Source organism: Pinus tabuliformis, chromosome J (assembly GCF_031772625.1).
Source record: "Pinus tabuliformis cultivar Carrire ecotype Pingquan chromosome J, CPIR1, whole genome shotgun sequence".
Lineage (NCBI taxonomy): Eukaryota > Viridiplantae > Streptophyta > Pinopsida > Pinales > Pinaceae > Pinus > Pinus tabuliformis.
Window position 1 is genome coordinate 1,094,839,167 of NC_142295.1, and position 23,267 is coordinate 1,094,862,433.

Genomic DNA, 23,267 nt, shown 5'->3' on the forward strand with positions numbered 1-23,267 from the left:
TTGTCCCAACCCACGCTGGGCGACGAACTGCCACACCTTAAAATGGCAAAATGATTTGCAAATATTGCCAAAAATCTACTGAAAGAGGGGTTATTAACAATTTCAAGCAACGCTTGGTTGGGATAGGAGGGCATGTAAATCCATGTGGAGCACCAAATGAAGTAATAAGGCATATTAGGGCAGAATACCTTCAGAAGTTTGAGACTCAATTCACTAAACCAGTAGAGAAGTTTGTCACTCAAGCAGTTGCAAAGTTTGGGAGTTGAGACTCAACCAACTGAGTTTGATCATGATGAGAAGTTTCAAGTGATAATGTTGATCACTAATATCATATATGTAGACTTGTAGTAGGCCAGTGGCCCCATAGTTTGTAGGATTTTTTTTTGAACTCTAGAAATCATTTAGAGCCACATTGATTCTATATTTTGTTGTTGATATGTATTGCACTTGGTGCCATTTTGATATATTCACCTTTACATGGGTATATATATGAGCAAACTTTGCATATTTTGTGTCTATTGGTTTGGAATCATGGTCTTAAAGCTTAAAAACAGATTTTTCATTAAAAAATAATTATTTCATGTGTTGTTTTAAAACTGGTTCATTGAGATCTAACCAGTCCCGGTTTTATCGATTCTGGCTTGAAACCCGAATTATTAGGTGGACTGGTCCGGTCACTAGTTCCGATTTTTTAAACTTTGACTTGGACTATGTATCTCTGTTGAACAATTGATTATCTATTAGAATAATAATCTAGTTAGGTTTTCCCCTTTGTGGGGTTTTTCCTTGCTCTTTGACCTAAATCTTTGTGTCACATTGATCTTGGTTGTCTTCTATTGTGCGAATTGTTTCATGTTCTATCCACAATTGCTTATTGTTATTAGGTGGTTGAAAATAAATTGGAAAAGTGATTGCTACCAAAAGAAAAAATTGTTTAAGTGATTGTTACAGAATAGAACATTGTGAAAATTAACACAAACCCCATTGACTTGCTCTTGTAATCTTTTGTTGGGCAACCAATAGTCATGATCACACCTCAAATGATGGCTGTGATCATTTGGACTCCACTAACACACTTTTATGGATGTCTTTAGAGTAAAATTGACCTCAATTAATCTAATTTAGTTAACCACTTTTCCTAAATTCGACTTAGAAAATATTTAGTTATTGGGTAATTAATCTAAGTGAGGTGTTTTTAAGGCTTTTCTCACAAAACCTTCGTCGGGTTTTGAAGATCTTGTGTTCCTTAGCCTCTAAGACACCATAGAGACTAGAACACTTGTCTGTTGCTACCAAAAATAACAAATATTGGACCACACTCCAACCAAGGTCATGAAGACACAAGGAGAATGTCCATCCCATCAGCTTTCCCTCTTAATGAGAGGTAACCAATTGTACCATGCTAGTTACACATGTTGAGCAACACCATCTTGGCTTGACCATACATTGTTTTGTCCCTTCAGTAGATCACAAATGCTTTCGGGATACCCAAATTGGATGCTCCCTTTCACACTGATAGTCCATCATCCAAGAATCTAATGTCAACTTTCTCTGGGGTCAAAACAGGGGTTTTTGACTACTCCCTCTGAAGGCAATATTTTCTTTACAGCTACTCCCTCTGTCAGAGACAAATTATCTAGGATCATCCTTGATCCATTTACTCAAGCCTAAAGTATAAGGTCTTCTCCAATCATGAGGCTTCTTCTTGTTCTTCAAAAATCTAAGGCAATTGAGGCAAATGGCTTGACATGATCCTCTCCCTCTTTCTGGGAGAACTTTCTCAAATATTGCTATCATTTTTCCATCTGCTGCATGCTAGACCTTGACATCACTTTCGCACAATCAAGGCATACTTCAAACAGTATGCTTCCTCTGAACTTGGGTCTTATAATATCCTTCAAGTAGAAATTTTGAAAATTCCTCTTACTTTCGCTACCAAATTCTACGTAATCCTTGTCATCAACCTGCAATCCTCACAAGGAGGCCATGGAAGAACAATTACAACCAAGCAAAGAATTCAAAGACAAAAAGGCTAACTAATATTAATAATCAAACAAGAGGGATATAGAATACTTATCTTTGAAGACTATGGTGGGATAACAGCGCCCTCTTGATCTTAGACTTCACATATCCATCTTGCAAATCAACCTTGTCATCTCCTCATGACCTAGGGTTTTTCTTCTTTCAACAGAAATGACTAATCCTAGGGTTTTGTTCTAGATTCCATGGAATTAAAGATCCAATTGAGAAATCAACTTACCCTTGAGGATGGAGAAAGACAAGTCTATAGTGGTGCCTCCCACAAGAATTGTAAATGCAAATGAAACCCCATCAAGGGGGGTGATGAGACCACATGAATATGACAACTTGAATTCTGATAAGGATTTGGAAATCCCTTCAAATCTTGGAAACCAGGATTCTACTCGGGAAAAAAAAAAGTCTGAGTGGATCAAGGTTAATAAAAAAAAGGGTAACAAAAGGTAGAAACGAGACTGAATAATCCTCATCGAGCAGAATTCCTCCCTAGTTCCCCTACCTTTTCGTTGTTGTCTGCTTTCCCCTGATTTTTTTCAAAACCCACAAGATGATGTACAAGCAAGACTATCAAGTCCTAGAACTATATCCTATTCAAACTTTGATGAATTTCCATTTGAAGGAATCCTCCCCGCACAATGTTGGAGAGACAATTTTTGAGTTTTCAATGCACATACAAAATTTACCTTGCCTTTTTTTTTTAATAGAAGATAAAAATAAAACCTATAACAGACAAGAAAGAGGTCAAAGAGTGTACATCTAGAATTTTAAGCTTAAGCCTAGAACAAACAAGTTCGTTCTTCAAGTTAAATACTCCAGAAGACTTGGAATATGTAGATCTCCATTGAGGATACAAGAATATATATTAAAATGTATGAATAAGAATATTTCATAAGAATATGTTACAATTAAGAGTGAGGGGCCTGCTTATATACCCTAAGTGATGCAGGAACATTCAACTCAGAAGAATCATTGTATTTTAGTAGACATAGGGGGGTCTTGTGTTTTAAAGAAGTTGGTTTCCTAAGTGTTAAAATTAAGGTAATTACTTAAGCTTTTGAGTGATTTTAATGAGAATAGAAATTAATTAAGTATTGTGAGGCATATTTGTAAATGTTCTAGCATATTGGAGAACATGAGAGATTTAGGATAGTTGAAAGATTTGAGAATCAGTTGTAAATCTTAGATTAGGAGTTGGTTTCATGATTTGTGGATTACAGAGGATCCTTAGGGATAAAGATGAGATTTTAGGATTTTGTTGAGAAGGTTATGGATCTAAACCAAAAATTGGTTATAGACTCCTTTTGTATAAATGTAAGCCTAAAAGGCATAAAAAGAGTTAGTCAAGTTAGATAGTTAGCTGGTTAGCTAGTTAGAGGTTGTGAGTTAGAGGTTTGACTATAAGCCTACAGGCAGGTAGGAAAACAGAGGCCACTGATTAGAATATCAAGCCAGAGAGGCAGAGAGAGACTTGTATGTAAATACCTGTTTATTAATACAAACAACTTGATTCTGAGTTTATGTGTGTATGGAGAAATTTAGTTATAATCTGTGTGTGAACTAGAGTAAGTTCCGTGTAACAGAGGTTGCCGGTGGAGTTCAAGCAGAACACAGAGAAGAAGTGATATAAAGGATCGTAATGGATCGCTTGAATCCATTCGAAGGATCACAGTCGAGATTCAGGAGTGACTGTGTTAAGAGCATGCGGAGTTAAATCAAGAGGGAGTTGTGTTGCAAGACAACTAAACACCGAAACCCTGAAGTAAAACCCGAAACCACAGAAACACTAAGAAATGGCATAAAAGCGAAGTAGGCAGAAAAGAACGGGAAGCGTCAGATCATTTAGATCGACGAATATTAATGGAGGATGAAGAAATGAGGTGACGATGCACAGGAGTCATTGGATCTATAAGATCAACGAACGAGGCTGAAGGCGATGGGCAGCCAAGATTAAGTCACGCAGCATAAAGTAAAAGAAATGAACGGCGGAGATTAAACTTAAGTGTTAGCAGAAAAGGAATCGCGGAAGTTGATCTCGATCGTCAGATCAACAGATCCATTAAATCGACGGTTATCGCGTGGGTAAAGTGCGTGAGCGTTAATGCGCGAGAAAAGTAGTTTCATAACAGGAAATGGTTTATCGTGCGGGCTGTAAGTGGTAAGTGGTAATTCAGGGTGGTCACCCGATTGCATTGATCGGTCGACACGTAGCACTCAGGTGGAGAGAGAAAACCACTTTATCGAGCGGATAAAAGTCGCACAAGATCTTCGTCTGATATCGTTGTTGACTGTTGGATAAGTGTGCTTTGATCAACGGTGGAGGATCACCGATTAGTTCTGTTGATCAGGGGAGCCAACAACTGTCGGATTGAATGGTAAGATCAACGGCGGATATTGAAGTTGATAATGCTTGGGAAAGAGCGGACCTGAGAAGTTTATCAACGCGAGTTAACTGATTTGAGTTCCGGTGGATGAATGGGTTTAAGTGGTGATACGACGCGACAGTTGTTGATCTGGTGGAGTGAAATCAACGGTGGAGGATTGAACTGATAAAGGTGAGCGTCGGAAAATGTGCAAAGGTCGTGGATTGGCGGAAAGGTAAAGTTAAGTGAGTTATGTGTATTTCTATTATACTAGAGTTATAATAGAAATAAAGGAATTAAATGTACTTTGGGTTAAGTCGGGTTTAACCAAAGTCGGAGACCATGGTATGGACTTTGGTTAATATGCGCGGGGTATAGAATTAACCAAAGTTTATGAGGGTTGAATAAGATTCGCTGGAAGGGTTAATTAAGGTTTAGACTATTGGATAGTTATTGAAACGTTTCCGCATGAGGTTTAATTAAGAAGCCAAAAGCCTTAATTTGTGAAGGTTTTCACCATGGATAGGGTGATTAAGGCCTGGGACCAGTGACATGCAATTTTATTTGCATAATGTCAGTATTATTGGCTTAGGCTGGCATCACTAAGCAAGTGTCCCTTTATGAATGGTCATGTCTCCTTAGACATGCCTCTTTGTTTAACTAATTATTATTTTAATTACATATTATTGTGATTATTATTTATTATCTATATTTATTACTTTTACATAATTATATTCATAACATTGCCTTCCTCTTTAAAAATCTTTGTCCTCAAAGCTTGTTGATGAAAGGGCTTGATCTCTTTTTCTGCTACGAATGTCTTCTCGTCTCGAGACAGTCATCTTTGTCGATACAAGTTGATATGATCCTTGGAGTGATATATAAAATTGTCGCACGGAGGAAGGATCTGACCATCCTAAATTAATATTTTGTGAAATCTTTTGATTATTGGAAACTTGTGATGAATTGTTATCACTGGACTGAGTTGTGCGCACTTCAGTATTCTTCGGAACATAAGTTTGTTGTTTATGTTCTGAGTGATACGAATTCGTAGATTGATTGAAATGTTTTCTCTTGTGATTCGGACATACATAGAGAGTTCTTTTGGTTTCCCTTATCATGTGTGTGGCAAGATTCTGATTTACTTCAGGTTCCGAAGTCGTCGAGTTGGTTAGAAAATCTTCACTTCGAATTGCCTTTGTCTCAACATCTGAGCGTGTTTTTTCTTTAACTGACGTGTCTTCTTCTTGAGTTATGATATTCACTGGATCGGTATTCATTCCATTTTCTTTAACTTGAATTTCTTTATTTGATGAATTCAACGCTTCCTTCTCAATAAGTTGTTGTGCCCTATTTTCCAACGACCTTTTGTCCTTCTTAAGCTTCTTAATTTGTGTTAATAATTTTTCATTATGGTCTTTAAGCCGAGAAACTTCTTCATTTCAATCAGAAGTGATTTTGTCAATTTCTTTTTGCATATTTTGTAATACTTTTTTACCATCTTGAAAAATTAGTTTTGAAATATCTTGTATGTCTTCGGGGGTTACTAAATTTGGCTTCATTCTAACATCCTGGAGTTTTATTTTCTTCTTCCTGTAGGAAAATGTTAAAAACTTCTTTTTCATATTTAAGATGAAGGATCCTAGAGTTTCTATCCAGGGTGAACCTAAAATAATGTCACCTTGATTGCTCCATAGGGTTTGAACTGAGAATTGCGATATAAATGTATAATCTTCAATGTTTCACTGTAAATTGGTTGTCATATTTTTTGTTGCCAAAACAAAATAATTTTTCGATTATATTTGACTCCGGAATCACTAACCGATTTGCAATTTTAGGCATTATATAATTTTTATCTTCGGTAGGTGAGATAGCAATAGTGACATATTTTCCCGCAATAGACCCTTTAATTCTAAATAGCACTGAAGCATGATTAAGTGAAGTTTCTGGAAATCTTCCTTCCTTCAATTCCAAATTAGATGCCATTTTTTTTCTTCAAAGATGAATGCTCTTTTGTGTTTGTTGATGAGTTTAGGAGTTTTTGTAACCCTTCTCTTTTAAATAACCTTAAAAACCTTAATAATTCTTTTACTTCCAATAGTACCTTTTTTATAACCTTGATGGCACCTTTCTATTTCTCTTACATATATATCTAATATTATGGGTAAATAACTCAATCCTCTCATGCACCTTGTACTTTCTACTCTAACAAATTGTAATTTCCACAAATTTCAAAAAGTGACCTATTATGAAATATCTTTTTTTTATAAAAATAAAAATAAAAATAAAAATCAAGCGAATGTTAATTAGCTTTTTTTACTTTTACTACATATAACGTTTGTCTTATGTTTCAGGGTTTATTCTAAATTTTATTATCCCAACAATATAATCTCTCACATATGAGTGGGTTAACCTTCAGAACATTTAGTTTTGACATTAAAAATTAATGAGGTTTGATGAACCATTTTTTCTTTTATAATTTGCAATTATACGGATGTGTGACCATACAGGACACGATGCTTAACTTTTAAGTGGTAACTATAAAAATCTGGTGAATTTCAATTGTGTGATTTGTTGGCTATACAACTAAGAAATGTTGTGACTGCACAAGATGGTGAGACAATGGTGGATGCAGGCAATAGTGGTTGTAGACTATTGTACATGAGTCAGTACTTCAAGGCGGCGAATGGTGGTCGACTAGGCTACAGAAAATTATGCTTTTGTTCGGTCAATGATCGATGTCTAACGCAGATGCGGAGGAGCTGAAGCAGATTGCTAACGTTTGCGATGACTGGAATGGAGGAAGTGGTTGGTTGAAACAGTTGTAGCGGACTATCATCAACACAGTTGCGTACGACTGGGTGCAGCGGTTGAATTGAGTGAGCTGCCCGCTGCGAACAGCGTTTTTCGGCAACAGTGATGAAACACAATTGCAGCGTCAAAGGCGAATAGCGAGGGGTTATGGTGATGGTCGATTGGCAGGTAAGCTAATAACGGCCAACAGAGGAGGTGGCGGTGTGGGTGTGGTCCGCTGACCTGTAGGAAGTCACGAAAACCAAGGGCAGGCCTCAGACAACGCAAGAGGTAGGTCAGCGAGGTAAGTTGGCTTTTGCCCTTTTATTTTTATATGCAATATATACGTTTCTTTTTTTCTCTTTTTTTATATGAAATATTAACTTTTATTTTTTTATTATAACTCTTTCTATTCTTCTTCTTCTTTTTTAAATTAATTCCTTAAATAATCTCTTTTCTTTCTGGATTTTTTTTTAAATAGTCCATTTTTTCACTATTTATTTTTTTATAATTCTTTTTTTAATTTCTCCTCTTTTTTTCAAATACTTGATGAAAAGTACTTTAATACTTTAGCGAAAATGGAGAAACTCCAACTTGTGTAGCGAATGCTCTGATACCAAATGGAACAAACAAGTTCGTTCTTCAAGTTAAATACTCCAAAAGACTTGGAATATGTAGATCTCCATTGAGGAAACATGAATAAATATTAAAATATATGAATAAGAATATGTTACAATTGAGAGTGAGGGGCTTGCTTATATACCCTAGGCAAGTGTCCCTTTATGAACGGTCATGTCTCTAAGACATGCATCTTTGTTTAACTAATTATTATGTTAATTACATATTATTGTGATTATTATTTATTATCTATGTTTATTACTTTTACATAATTATATTCATAACAAAGCCATTTTGAAAAAGATGGATGTTAAAGTCGTAACGAATCTTCCAAACAAATTAGTTTCTAGAATGGTTTCATCCATGCTAAAATGACAAACGTGAGAGGCTCCCCCATTTATTAGGATGTACAGCATATTAAAAAAACAACCTCACTGAAAAAATAAAAAAATTGAAGGTGTGTTCTTGATATTGTGATCTCCCTATGAGGGGGAATTGAAAATTATAATATGAGGTCAGAGAGTATACATCTAGAATTCGAAACTTAATCCACTGTGAAAAAGATGGAGATTAAAGTTGTAAGGAATCTTCACAAAAAATAGCTTTTCGAATGGTTTCATCAAAGCGAAAATAAAAAACACGAGTGGTTCCCCTCTATTTATTAGGAGGAACTGCATATTTAAAAAGGCCTTCATGTTTAGGAAGATAATATTCATATTTTCTTCCAATAAGATGAGATTACCAAAGATAAAATTAATATAAATTAATAGATATTGGGAAATTTAAGGTTACTATATCCTACAAGGAATGAACAATTAAATGATTTAACCTGCAGCAGCAGCATCAACATCGCAACTAACTAGAGCAAGGTCAGGTTTTCTGCTTGCAGCCCTAACCCCACCGTACACTCCTGCTGCTTTAAAGCCAATTGCAGCAGTAACACCACCTGGGACCTATAAGTTGCAGGTATGAAAATTGCATTACATAAATATTTAAGAAAAAGAAAAAAACAAAGATGCCAAAAATATAGATACAAGATTCAACATAATCAATAGATTGCATAAAAAAATTACATAACCATAGGAAAATTTCAAACACAAACGGAAAAAGAGAAAACTACTTGTAGCAAGACAAATAGAAGAGCATCTTAAACAAAAGCAATTACTCTACAGTTTGTATGCGACAAAATTCAATTATGACTCATATACACAGAAGCCTGCCTTTAGTTAGTCTATCTTATCAATTCAAAAGGAATCAAAACACATTTCAAACTCCACATCCATTTATGTTCATGCCAATTCTTGCCACAGTCAAAATATATCTTCCCTGCAATCCTTATGGCCCCTAAAAGCTAAAATAGTTGATTTTAAATCAGCAATATCTTCACTTTCTGGACTCCAATTTGGATGATTTTTGTTTTGAAATTGGCTATTTTTTCAAGAGGAACACAGGACTACAGCTAGATTCTTCAGATTATGCATAAAAGTTTTAGAAATGGATTTGAATGCCACCATCCTATTTTTTCCTTGGAAATTATACAAAAGACTTCCAAAGAAAATCTTCCAGCACTTGCCCAAGAAATAGCTCTAATACCACTTGTAGTAAACATTGATATATAAAAAATAAAAAATAGCCCTTAAGTTTGAGAATAAACCCTCAACATCAGAAATGCCAAAATGCATTCACACCATAACGTAATGAGAACCTTTCAAGTAGAGTAACACAATCAAGTCATCTTTAAGGAAGGAATCATTCTACAAGCCATATGTATATATACTTTCTCATGAATATTCCTTCAGGTCTATCCCAACCACCTCTTATTATTATATTATTTCCTCTAATTGCATAATGAACCTATTTCATGATTATGGCCAAATTACATTCATTATCCCCTTTGATATCTCCATAGGTACCCCATATTATATGTTGATGTTTTTGCTACATCAGGCAGACATTCCCCCATGGGGTCATGCTGATTTGACTAGAGGAGAATGATACATTCACCCATGCGGGTATGCTGATTTGGCTAAGGGTGAATGCCCCAGGGGCAGCCTTTCTCCCATGGGGCCATACTGATTTGACTAGGGAATATTGGCCCATGATGCTCACATTGTGCTCTGGGATGGAGTGACCTATTTTTTATACAGCTAGTTTGAATTGTTTATTGATTGGGGTTTTTCACCCAAGAGTGGGGTAAACAATTCTACTCTAACGTTGAATTCTGATCTAGGCTCCACTAGTGAAAGGGTTTCTTGTGATGAGGTGCCCCTTGATGGGTCTCCACTCAACAATAGAACTCTATATAAATAGAGAAGCATGTGAAAGGCAAATTATCAATATAGCAAAGCTCATTTGATCTTTTCTAGTGGAGGAGAAATTCAGCTACAGAGAAATCTGTTGCTGGAGATCATCTTTATCATTTCTATCTCTCTCTCTTGGAGGTTGCACGTGTGAAGAAGGACGAGTTTGACCAAGCCGAATTGATTGAAGATGACCGAGCCTTTGACCAGCATTGACCGTGGTTGCTTGACCGAGTTTGACTAGGACGCAGTGTGATCTTTACAGCCACTGTTTGACCGATTTGACCTCAGCCACATGTGTAAACAGTTGATCGCAGTTTGACTTTGAACCAGGACTGCATGTGCAAGTTGACTGCAAATTGTTGACCACAAGGCTGAATTTGACCGCAGACTTTGACTGTTGACCAGCATTGACTATAGATTTCTGAGTTCAATTTTTTACTGGTTTGACTAGCATTGACTAGCAGTTGTTTGACCAGATTTGACTGGTATTTGACTTGTATTGTTGACATAGATTTCTAGAAAATATTTATTATTTGTAAACATTGCCGAAAGACAATTTCTCCTCAAGAAAAGATTGTTAGGTTTTCTCCCAAGGTTGGGTTTCCCAAGGTAAACATATTGTGTCAACTGTGCATGGTTGTCTTTCTATGATCTTTATTATTTCCGCTGCATTTACTATTGATATTTTGTAGGTGTAAATTCAATGATATCAGTGACTTGAAAAATACTGTTTGAAATCATTAGGAAGTAATTAACGACGCAGAAAATTGTATTCCACTACACATGCTATAGAATTTCAACATTATCTTCCCTGGATTCATTACAAATACAGCTCCCTTAAAGGAAGGTGGGAGCTAAGCCTCACTCATCATTTGTATAAGTGGTGCAAATATCAATACCTAGTCCCTATCAAATAAGGTTTTGTGATAAATGCATTCGACTAGACTAAGAAGACTGCATTGGATTGAGATGGCCTTTAATAGTAATCCTAGAGGGCATCAAAATGCCCCGATTAGTGGTCAAGAGAGAGGTTAAACAAGAAATAAGGGCACTCGTAACGTCCAAGGCGAAGGAACTCCTAATAATACAAAAAAGCTAATAACGCAGCTTTGGCCATGTCTTACACTTCTGGATAGATTCAATCTTCCTATGAGCCCTTATAGTGCACAATCCTCATCCCAAGTGGAGCAGGCTAGGGAACAGTGTCAAAATTTCCTAGTGTTCTCAAACTAAGTGGTATCTACATGAGACTTTACCCACCAACATTCCTATTGATTCTCGTAGTTGCGGAAGGTCTTCTTCTAGTTATGTGTCTTAGCATGGAGAAGACTTCAATTTGCCCTTTTGGTTGCTTGCATGCGATGTGTAAGTGATTTTTTATTTCTTTCCTAAGTTTAACTTAGGAAAAGTTCAATAACTAATTATTGAGAACATCTAGGCCTAAGTCTAATGACAAGTTACTTTATTTAAGTGACTTAGACAATATTATCTCAACCATTGATCTGAAGTAAACTTAGGATTTAATCCTAGCTATTGATCACTTACGAGAGTAGGGTTAAGGCTTTGACCTAATAAAACCATTAAATAGGCCTAATGATGAGGTGAAAGACATTATTAATTGAGCACTTGAGTAAGAGATTTTCCCAAAAGGTTGGCTTGACTTGATTGAGGAGAGAGGAATTCAGAGGGCCGAGTTGGAGAGAGAGGGAGGCCAAGACAGCAAGCAGGAGGCTGATTCGTTGGTAGCAGCTCACACATGCAGCTGAGAGGAAGCTGCAGCTCAAACGTGCGGTAGCAGAGGTAGGCCACAGCTTACAGGCTGTACAGCAGTGTAGGGGCCAAGTTTACGCAGCAAACCAAGTTTTTTGAGTGGATTTTTTCCTTGGAAACTATGTCACAGGTTTCTTATCAAACTTGTGCTGAAGACGAAATTGTTGTGGAAGGTTGAAAATATGTATTTGGAGATCATGTTCTGGAAGGTACTCCTCTTGAAAAGAATTAGTCCTATTGCTACTGATGACTGAGATGCCTCAAAAGATTAAACAGAAGTTGCTGGTGATTTTTGAAACGGAAAAGTTTGCTTCTCAAATTGAGATTCACTGATTGGTAAGCAAATTCTAAGCCCATTCATCACAGATTTACTTAGGTAATACTTCAAAGGTGAATATTAGTACATTCAACAATTCTGTGATGATTCCGAAGGACCTTGTAGCTTATCATGTTAGCACATCAAGACAGTCAAAATGAAATGAAGAGCGGGCACTCTATGGCTCAATTTTATGATACTCGTAGGAAGATGCTATAAGGTCTCTGTAGCATGTAAGCCAACTTGGCATTGGAAGCCTTGAATTTGGATTACGCTTAGATAAGGACGGCTAAGGGCGATGGACCAAGTGTACCGAGAATATTCAGCTTCCTTAAGTATAATGTGGGTTGAAATTAGTGACCTGTGTATGACATTTCCTTTGATATGTGACTGCTGCCTTGAAGTTGCAGAAATTTAAATCTCTAATGCCATAACCTTACACTACAGTTAAAATATCTTGTATGACTAAATAAGGGTCCGTGTCTTGCAGTGCACTGGTGTCATTATAACTGTATTGGCTGAGGTATGGTGCCATTACTTATATGGCAAAGCTTTAGAAATATGGTAATTTTGATTTAATCAAACGATACATTTCTGACTAATCCACCAAGGAAGTTCCTCTCTGAGCCAAAGGGAGTTATGAAGGACATTGGAATGAACAGGTGCAAGCAGTATTGTCATTTTGAAAAGTATAGGGCTGCTTGAGCCAAGAGAAAAAATTGTTCTTTGAAGTAGTTACTCAACATTTGTTTGAAAAAGAAGCTTGGCCATAAACACTGCTAATTCTGAAGCAGACCTTTAGAGGTCTCTTGTTGAGACAGAATGCACTTTTGATACACTTGTTTCAAGTGTCATGAACTCTTTGGGCATTTTGATGATCTTAAGGCGAAGATGTTTTGATCTGCCATGATGATTACACACAAGGGCTAAGTTCTATTTTGGTTGTTCTATTTTGGTGACATTGAAATTGAAAGGGCATTTATAAGTTTTCCTCATCACTTTTTGAAGATCGAAATTTCTCTTGCAAAGATTGGGTCACCTTCAGGACAGGAATTGCCCTTTATTGTTGTTGCTACAATGGTTTTGAGGAGGTTGAGTTACTTGGTTTGGAAAGACCAAGGGTAATCATTTAATTGTACTACCCAGAGACAGAATTTGTTGATGTTGGACCATTTGAAGATTGTTTACTTATTGATGCAATAAAGGACACTGGAATTCCATAACCCCCTTGGAGAGATTGACCCTATAAGCATCAAGTGTGAAAACTTCTAAATCTACACATCAGAAATCCTACTGCAATCACTGGTTTATCATCTCCTACATGTTATTACATTCAACAAGTTATTTAATTTATAAACAGTGATGAAAAACACTACTGCATACTACACTGACATACAAATCATAAACTGAAACAAATATGAGACAACCACACAAGGGACACCGTTATTTTTGGACAACCCGGAAAAACCCAATGTGGGAAAACTGGTGTAACAGATAGAGAGTTTATATTATTAAGCAAGCAGAATTTGAGTACAACAGATTGCCTCTCACACCGGCTAACCTTTCAGAGAAATCTCGGTAGTAAGTAATACATACGAGGGTTTACCTTGTTCTCCAAGTCACAACTGATCCACTGAGTGGCCTGACTCGGCAAGCACTGCGAAAATCCCAGCGCAATCCCTGCTTAAGTCAGTGTCTTTCCTCTGGGAGACTGTGTCACTCCTTCTGCGGGATCGATTTGCTGGAGGAAGACTTTTGTTCAGCCCTCCCGGCTCAAAACCTAGCTTCTCTGACAAAATCTCGAACTTCTGACGAATACCCTGCACTGCCACTGCAAGAGACCTTCTTGGCCTGCGTCAACTCTGCGTGAACCCCTTCTTGGGTTGCATAGGCCTTTACGCTGCCTCTCAGATGTTACTGTTGCCTCTTTGTCTAGTACTCTTTGTCTCGGAACTCCTTTCCTATCCAAATCTCTGCTTCTTCCCCTCTCACTGCAACCTAGATCACTAGCTCGATTTTCTCAACAAACCACGCCCTAGAAAAATCGAACTGATTTGATGACTTGGTGTATCTCCAACTGACCCTCAAGCCTCCTCTTATACTTTTCTTGTTGATGAATCAACGGCCGAGATGAAGTCCCTAATCAACGGCTAAGATTAAAACAGACTTGATCCTCATCTCTTAGAAGCTTCTCACGCATATTTTTATTAATACCCATTAATATTTTTATTTTCCTAAGTTTAGATTTAGGAACCCCATTAAAAATATTAATTATTTTAATAACTCACAATCCGAGTGGAATTTCTCCAAACAATTTCTAGGTTTTTGAGATCTTATGTATTCTAGCCCTACACAAAATTTTGGACCTAGAGCACATTCGATGCTACCCAAAATCAACATCAAGGCCTAGATTGCTCTCTTAGGTCATGGGTCTACCTCCTTGGATTAATATTTGAAGAGGTGTTTCTTACGACAACAATGTAGATCCTCTTCTGGTGATTCCTAAATTACTTGGTTACGAAGATCACGAAGAAAGCATAGCTCCTACAACCAGAGTTGTAACTAAGAGGGCTAATCAACGAGAGAATTCCCCTCTTATTGAAAGGAAACTCTTTCCTAACAATATGAACACCAACACTAACCAAAACCAAAATCTAAATATAAATCAAGTTAATGCCCCTAGGCCTAAGAAGTGGAATTTCGCTGCTTTCAAACCTCTGAACTTTAGTGGGATTCTTGATCCTTTGCCTGAGAAGTATCATGAGCTACCAAAGTTGAAAGGGAGTGCTGACCAAAGTGCTTAAATCCATGTAGAAAACTTCTTTTGGGCAGTTGGCCCTTGACGGATTGATGATGAAGATGTAGTGATGACGTTATTTTCTTTGACCTTTGAGAGAAATGTTAGGGAATGGTACCTTAGTCTTCCTCTAGCCAGCATTAGTGACTTTGACCAATTTGAAGATGTTTTCAAGAAGAGATGGACCTCTGTTGTTGATGGAGGTTATATCCTTGAAAAAAATTATCACCTAAAAAAGAAAAATAATGAAAATATTAGCTTATCTAGATATTTGACAAGATCGTCAAGGATATCGCTGATCAACTCAAATCCGTCAAAGACCAAATATTGGATAAGTTCATCAAAGGCATTGGAGGGCACTTGACAAATCAACTTAAGGATAAGAAACCTAATACTCTTGCCAAAGAAAAGGAGATAGCCATCGAGGTTGAACAAAATTTAAGTGTTCAACTTCCCTAGGGCCAAGGTTGAAACCAAAAAGAGAAAGCCTAAGGATTAGGTTGAGGAAACCCCAGTTATGGCCCTTAGGAAAGTTGACAAATTTTCTAAGGATAAGAATGTTAGAGATAGGTTGTATATGAACAAATTCACCGCCCTTGAAAAGGGATAAAAATCCACCTTTGTTCTAAAGAATAAACCCTTTGTCAAGAAACATAATGAAGAAGGCAAGAAAGGTCCACCCAATGTCCCCAATACCTTAGCTCCAACCAATGTTGTGGGACAAGATTCATCTTCCGAGGATGATCAAAGTGATAGTGGTAGTGAAGAAAGTGAAGATAAGGAGGTTGGTGAGAAAATGAATGTAGTTGGTGAAACCCAAGCCTTCAAGATTATGTTAGGTGGTACATATACACATCCTCTAATTAGTGAAGTTAAGCTAAAAGATGAAAAGGATGAGCCTATATTGAATATTGATGATAGTGGAAGATGCAAAGGGTTACAATATTCTAGGAAAAATGACAAAGAACCCTCCTCAAGCTCTGAGACATTAAAGGGAAAGGATCTCCATCCTAAGGAACCCCCAAAGAAAGATCCCTTTAAAAAGAATTACATCAAAAAGGATCCTCCCAAAGGGGAACCCAAGCACAAAGTCAAAGATAAAGATGTTGAGCTAGACATTGATGTGGGTGATGTTATAAGTAAGATGAGTATGCAGGTTCTAATAAAGGAGATCGTGAAGATCTTGCCCCAAGGATGGCGAGCAAAAAAAGCTTTAGTGTTTGAGGAAGATGACCCACCGATCATATTGCAAAACATCCACTTCACTAAGACTAATCCTGGTCAAAAACTATTCTTGTTGACCTTGACCATAAATGACCTTCTCCTCCACAATTGCATGTTGGATTCTAGGGCTTCCGTCAATATCATGCCATTGAAAGTCATGTAACAACTTAATCTAAGAATTACCCACAAGTATAAGAATGTATGACATAAACCATCTGTAAGGGCTCAGATAATGACATAAGCCCTCATCTGGACCCCGGATCATATGCCAAGTGTGTGGTGCATGTGTGGAGCCAGCTGGGTATGGTGAATCAGGGGCATCATCCTCGTCCAAAAGGTGTAACACGAGCAATCAATGAGTGCTACTGGGGATCCATGAAGAAATCTCTACTATGGTGGAGGCCCATGGCTCTCAATGCTCATCTTACAAGTGCCAATGTGGCCCTCTGGAGGGCTAGGACCCCATATAGGGATACCAAGCCCCAAATGGAGACCCACCTGCAATCCTACATAAGATCCGATGTGTCCCCTTGCCCTCCAATACAACAAATCATTAGAATAATCAAGTAAAAGAGCTTACAAGTGATGGAATCAATAGGGCATTTCATGGTGGCATGCCTTTCCATAGCGGGCTTTGGCATGTACAAGTGTATCCAAGCTCAATAAGGGGGTTAACCAAGGATCTTATTAGGTGGTTTCATCCTTTAAAGGGGGTGACATGTTCAATGTACATCCATCAAGGGGTAGGTTGCAAATGATAATGTAATGGAATGAAGTGGGGATCAGGGAAATCATCTAGACCACATGTTATGGTACAAGGGTAGCTATAATAGGGGAAGCCAACATTTGGGTATATGAGTGTAGGAGGGAGCAAATCGTGGTACATGAGTTACCCCGACCTTTATTTTTCCACCCTTCTTCATATGCCTTTTGCCTTTGATTGATTCTTATTCATAACTGCTCGAGGCTCTAAGGGATGAGAGCATGATGTGTAGCATATAGCATTGGATACCCCCTTAAGATGGGGCGACTCATCGCCCACCAGATGTTGGGACAATCAAGGATTCCTTAATGATAGAGGGGGCTCAACTAGGGCCCATAGGAACCAAAGTGATGGGCTTGGATAAGGGGTAGAGCTCATGTTTGGCTTTTGCCCACATGCCAAATTTGTAAGTCCTGGCCATCTTTTGCATTTTGTGGTACATTTCTTGCTGAGAGTGGCCAAATTATGTTTTTTCTTTTATTTTTAGCTGCATCAACCTCCAGGGCATCGTTCTAGGCTCGACCCAAGGTGTGGAGTAGGAGAGGGAGAGGCTAACTCTATGTGAACACATGTGAACCCAGAAGGGAAAAGAGATGAATGTGGTTAAAATGAGTGGAAGGGGGTAATGTATGTGGTGTCGAGGAGCGGGACCACGCAACCAAAGTCAAGATTTCCCAAGTAGTGCCAACCACGAAGCTAGAGTTCAATAAAGGACATCCCACAGTGTGAAAATTCGAGAATCCTCACCCGAATCTACTTACAACAACAACTGATTAAACTTCTCCTATTTGTTAATTACTGAAACAAATTATTTACTGCTTCCTACAACAAATATTGAAGCTAATACAACTGCAACCTTCACTTAATTAATTAATTTTCAAAAAACAAGAACAGAACAATAGAGAAAGATACACACAAGTGACAGCATTTTTTGGACAAAAGTCCCCGGAAAAACCCAATGCGAGAAAACCAGTGGAGCATCTCTGAGGGTTGATTATTATTAAGCAGTAGTAAATTCTGAATACATCTCTAAATATCTCACTGGGTTATTCAGTTACAGAGAGAGAAATATTGGCAGAAGCTTTGTGAGATTACCTCACACAATCACTAAGAAAAAGTCTCGGTTGTTCCGGCTACTAGATTAGGTGCCCCTGGCAAGCCCTGCACTGTCTCTACGATGTCCCAACGTCAACCCTCTCAGGCACTATGTCACCCAACTAGGGAATCGATCGATAGCCCAGAGTCACTGCTCTCAGCCTCCCGATCTCACACCCCGGCTTCTAACTGTTGAAAATGACTCTGCTATGATTTTCAACTCTCTCTCCCTCTGCGTCGCCCTGCTAGCCCAGCATCAGCCTCTATGGGAGAGTTGTTGGATCACTCTCTACCTCTCTCTGTTGATGATTCTCCGGCTAAGAATCTCTTTCTCCGAAAGCTGCTATCCCTGCCCCTCAACTGCAAGAAATCTCCTCAATCAAATTTTCCTCCTGAGAACTTCTCACTTTAGAAAATCGATTTCTTGATCCCTCTTGGTGTATTTTCCAAATGACCCTCAAGCCCCTTCTTATATCTTCCTGTTGGACACCAATGGCCTAAATTAATTCATAATCAAAGGCTCAAATCGTTTTGACTTGATCTCCGTCTTTATCTAGAAGATTCACCCACAATTAGATTAATACCCATTAATATTTTAATTTTCCTAAGTTTAGACTTAGGAACTCCATTAAAAAATATTAATTATTTTAATAAAATCGTCTCTGGGTGGTTTCCCAAAACGGTTTATGGGTTCTTTGGAATGCATGTGCCCAAGCCTCCCTGCAAAATTTGAGGCCTAGAGTACATCAGATGCTACCCCAAATCAACACTTATTGTGAGATCCTATACCCAAACAAGGTCACTTTAATGCAACAGCAAGTTCTTCGACCTTCTCTCTATGCTTTCGGACCTGCTTCCTTCGTATGTGGGAGAGTATACAAGCCCAAATCAGAATCCCCAAAAGAATCCCTTCCTTCGCTATCCTTTCTTTGTTCCTCGCTTCTCTTTTCTAGTCCCTTTCTTCGCACTTCTTCTTCACCGAATCGCTTGCCTCAATGTGAGGATGAGTGTGGCTATATATACACATTGCCTCATGTCCCTTAGGCCACCGTGATCATAAGGAGGAGAGACGACATCATCTTATAGGTTTCTTCATCCATTGTAGGCCGACTTGGAGAGGGCTAGTGACAAGGTCTTGGGGGATTACTTTACATAGACAAGTGTGACTCTTCACAATGACTTCTTTACATGACAATGACTCCTTTATTCTTTTATGACTAGATGACAAAATTCCTAAAGGCTCTCAATGGGAGCCTTGAATCAAAAAATAAAATCTCTTGCTCATGAAACCCATGATGCAAGCACTACAATATTTTATTTTTCTTCTTTACATCTCTTTACATAAAATCACAATTACATGTCATTATGAAGAGTCAAGACCAAACCTAGTTACACTTTTCAACAGTTTGTTTGGATCCGAAATCACTCCAAAGAAACCTAGGATAGTTTGTATCCTAGACTCCATATGCCCTAGATAGATAAGGCGTTAGTCCATCTCCCTCATGGCACTCATCTAAAATATAAAAATAGTTTTTATTTTTATTTTATGATAAATTAGAGCTAAATTGCAGCAAAATCATGTATTTTTCAGCATTTAATGACATGCTCATGTATGCCCTAGGTTAGATATTTTTTAAAGGTGCATTAGAGAAGCTAGATTGAAAGTTTTCATGCATTTTTCAGCCATTTTCTAGGGTTGGCATCAAGTTTTATTTGTTGTTATATATTGTATTAACAATCAAAATTTGTAGCCAATTTGTCCTTAGTTTACTCTCTAATTTAACCTTTATTTCCCATAGTTTAATCACTATTTTCACAGCTAAATTTGTTGTTGTTATAAATTATCGTTTCATGCAATTCGTTGGTTTTAAACCCTAGTTTATAGCAGCCTTCAATTTTCCTTGATTTGTGATATTCAGGTAACCTATATGAGACTCTTTGGACCAACCCTAGCCTTTTGATTCACTGGTAGATCCGTAGAACCCAAATCCGGAATTTTCTCCACCCACCTCAAACCCTAATTTTCTATACCTACATCCAGTGGATTTATATTGTAGGATCCCTAGGGGGCACTTCGATAGGTCTTTGAGTTATTTGATCCATAATTCTTACCAAGGAAGCCTCCCTTGTGTTGAATTGTGTCCTTCAATATGGAGAGGGGAGTAGTTGTTGAATTGACAATGGCGACACTCATGTATGTTGCACATTACCTAGGTCACCTAGTGAGGCATTGCACTACATGTTAGATTTTACTATAATAACTAAAAAAGTGAGTCAATGTGACTAAAGAATACAAATGATATAAATACAATGTTGTAATATCCTATTTTAATAATTTCATTCAATTATCAGGAAATTTTCTTCAGAAAATCATGCCTTCCATTCTATCTGAAATATCATGAAAATTCATGAATTTTTCACTAGAGAAATTACCAGCAATTAACATATAAAACCCAAAAAATTAATTAATGCCACTACTCCGACAATTTCATAGAACATGGCAATGCAAGAAACAACCTGAAATACTGTAATAATAATAAACTAAACTTTATTATATTACAATAGCAGTATTACATGACAATAGTTGAGATGATGAATAGCTAGGATGACCTCCAAAATACTGCTACAGAGTTGATACCGGTCTCCCAAAGCTACAACTGGAAATATAGCTCAAATTCAGGATATGGATGATCCTCACTCCAATCTTCAGATATGTTGCATATCTAATCTCCAATAATACCCCTGAAGCTTCGCGAGATTTTTGGGTGAATTTCAACGGTGAGTTGGGTTTTCGTCCAACTCACAATAGCAAACCCAAGGGTTTTCGTCATGGGGCTTGTTGAAAGCTGAGAACCTCGTTCCCAAACATCTCTAATAAGAAAATTACTCAACTCCAAGATGTGTCAAATGATTGGTTTCCCCTTATTTTAAAGATTGGATAGACCTCTCTCCAACCTTCTAAAAGTATTTTATTTTATTATTTTAATTGCCATTCTAAAAGATTTCCCTCCTTATTTTATCACTTTTTCCTATTTTTGACCATTTTCATCAATTAAGCATTAAACCCCTTTTTTAATTTAATTAAATGACTAATTAAAGTCAATTTTAATCAAGGAAAATGGTGAATCCACCTCTACGTTTTCTCCAGCCACCGAAAGTTACTTTTCATCATCCCATCCTGTAGATCCCTTTGTTCTGGTTCTAACGAGCTATTGCACTAAGGTGTTTGTCCAAATAATTTTCTCCCCACATCAACTTTAGTGTTTTTTGTGAAAATTTCAAGTCTGAAATCCTATCACAACAATTGTAAATTATTCTTCTAATTGTTAATAATTTAACAATTTATTTGCTACGACAAATACTGAACAAATCACACTTCAACATTCACAAATAAAATTGCACAAAATAATAGCGTTGGAAACTAAAAAATATGCTAGCACACACACACCAAAATTAACACAGATATTTTTGGTCAAAAGTCCCAGGAAAAACCCAACTTGGGAAAATTGGTGCAGCAACTGAGGGTTTTTATTATTAAGCAACAGTGAAATCATCTGAGTACAATCTGGATGCCAAATGTTGGCTATCCTGTAGTGAAAATATTGGCAAAAATAATCTGAGGGAAATCACCCTCACTTTGATCAATCCCAACACTCTCTGAGCTCTAAAAGGCTAGTTGTCCAACTTTGCCTGCGCAAGCCCTGCGTCAACCTGATAGTTGCCTGCCACACGTGCTACTTGAATTGATTGACAGTCTAGCCAACTTGCATGCTTCTAACTAGGAAAACGCTTCTCCGGCCCTGTAGAACCTTTGCGCGACCTCTGGAACTAAAAACATCTTCCTTCCTCAGCAAATGGAACTACCTAATGAAGCCTCTATGTTACCTTTGTGCAGCTTCCTGGAAAAATTTCGGCCTCTCTCTACAATGCACTCACCAGATTTGGAAATCTTACTTCGGCTCACTGTCCTTGCCCCTCTCTGCCTTTGCTTCACTACTAAAGCTCGAATTGTGCCAACACTACTAGCTTTGTTGAAAATTGAACTCTTTGTGGTTCTCACAAGTGTGTTCTCCATCCACCCATCGACTTCTTCTAATTAACATTTTGTTGGACCTCCAACGGCCAAGATAAAAACTTAATCAAGGGCCCAGATTAATTCCCTGTCAATCTATGTGAGTTTTTAGATGATTCACACCTTATCTCAATTAATTATGATTAATTAACTCATTTTCCTAAGTGGACTTAGGAAATAATTAAAAATAGGCTAATAATCTAATTGAGACACTTCTAAGTGGAATTTCCAGAAACGATTTATGGTTTATGGAGAGCTCTTGTGTTTTAGCCTCTCCACAAACTTTTAAGACTAGAACACCTCCGATGCTACAAAAACTAACACTCCCTCTTAGAGAGAAAGGTGTTCTCTCTAGTGTTGCACACTCTGCTACAATACTTTGTCTTTGTACCATCTTTTGTCACGCTGCTAATATTTGGCTACTGCTCAACAACCACTGCGCAACTCTCACACTACATTTGTGTTGTTGCTAATACTGCCATATTGTTGCCAACCCTGCATTTGCACTACAACTCCCTCTCAATTGTTGTCGCTGCTACTGTAACTAAGAAGCATCTAAATACTAAATCAACTGGATCTGCTGCATATGTCTCCTGAGTCCTAACTGCTACTAGCCACTGCGTTGTCCACTAAGGAATCAGCGTTATTGCTGACTCTGCACTGTTGCCAAAGCTGTAATGCAGTCCTTAGCACCTCACTGCTACTAGTCTGCAACTGTCACTCGGGTAATTGACTGCATCACTGACACTGATCCATCTTGTTATTGAATATTGTGGGCCCCTGTAGCAAGGTATTGATCGATGAGGAGGACACCTCAATGGACACTACCCATGTTTGCACTACTCTGGGACTATAGCTCTAGATCGCCCCACCTCTCTCCTAGAGGTATAGCTGCAAACATCGTGAAGTCTTCCTCCAACCTGGAGGACAACTTATTGATCTCTGCAGACACTACTGCCTGGTCCTGCTTCTCCTGCTTGTCCTTCTTCCTGAGAGGACACTACGTATTGTAGTGATCAAAATCACTACATCTGAAGCACTTAACCTTTGACAGGTCCTCCTTATTTCCCCCCTGCCCATGACTGGGACCCTTAGATGTTAGGGCCACATTTTCTTCTT

At 37.8% G+C, this 23,267-nt stretch overlaps 1 protein-coding gene across 4 annotated transcripts in view; it reads right to left on the reverse strand.

Annotated features, from left to right (window-relative positions):
- Nucleotides 1-23,267, reverse strand: part of LOC149230849 (arginine biosynthesis protein ArgJ family) — a 291,055-nt gene that overhangs the window by 183,181 nt on the left and 84,607 nt on the right. For all 4 annotated transcript variants that reach the window (XM_089379078.1, XM_089379077.1, XM_089379075.1 and 1 more), the window contains one exon: nt 8,638-8,761. In XM_089379078.1, the coding sequence (XP_089235204.1) occupies nt 8,638-8,761 (124 nt within the window). The remainder of the gene's footprint in view (nt 1-8,637; nt 8,762-23,267) is intronic.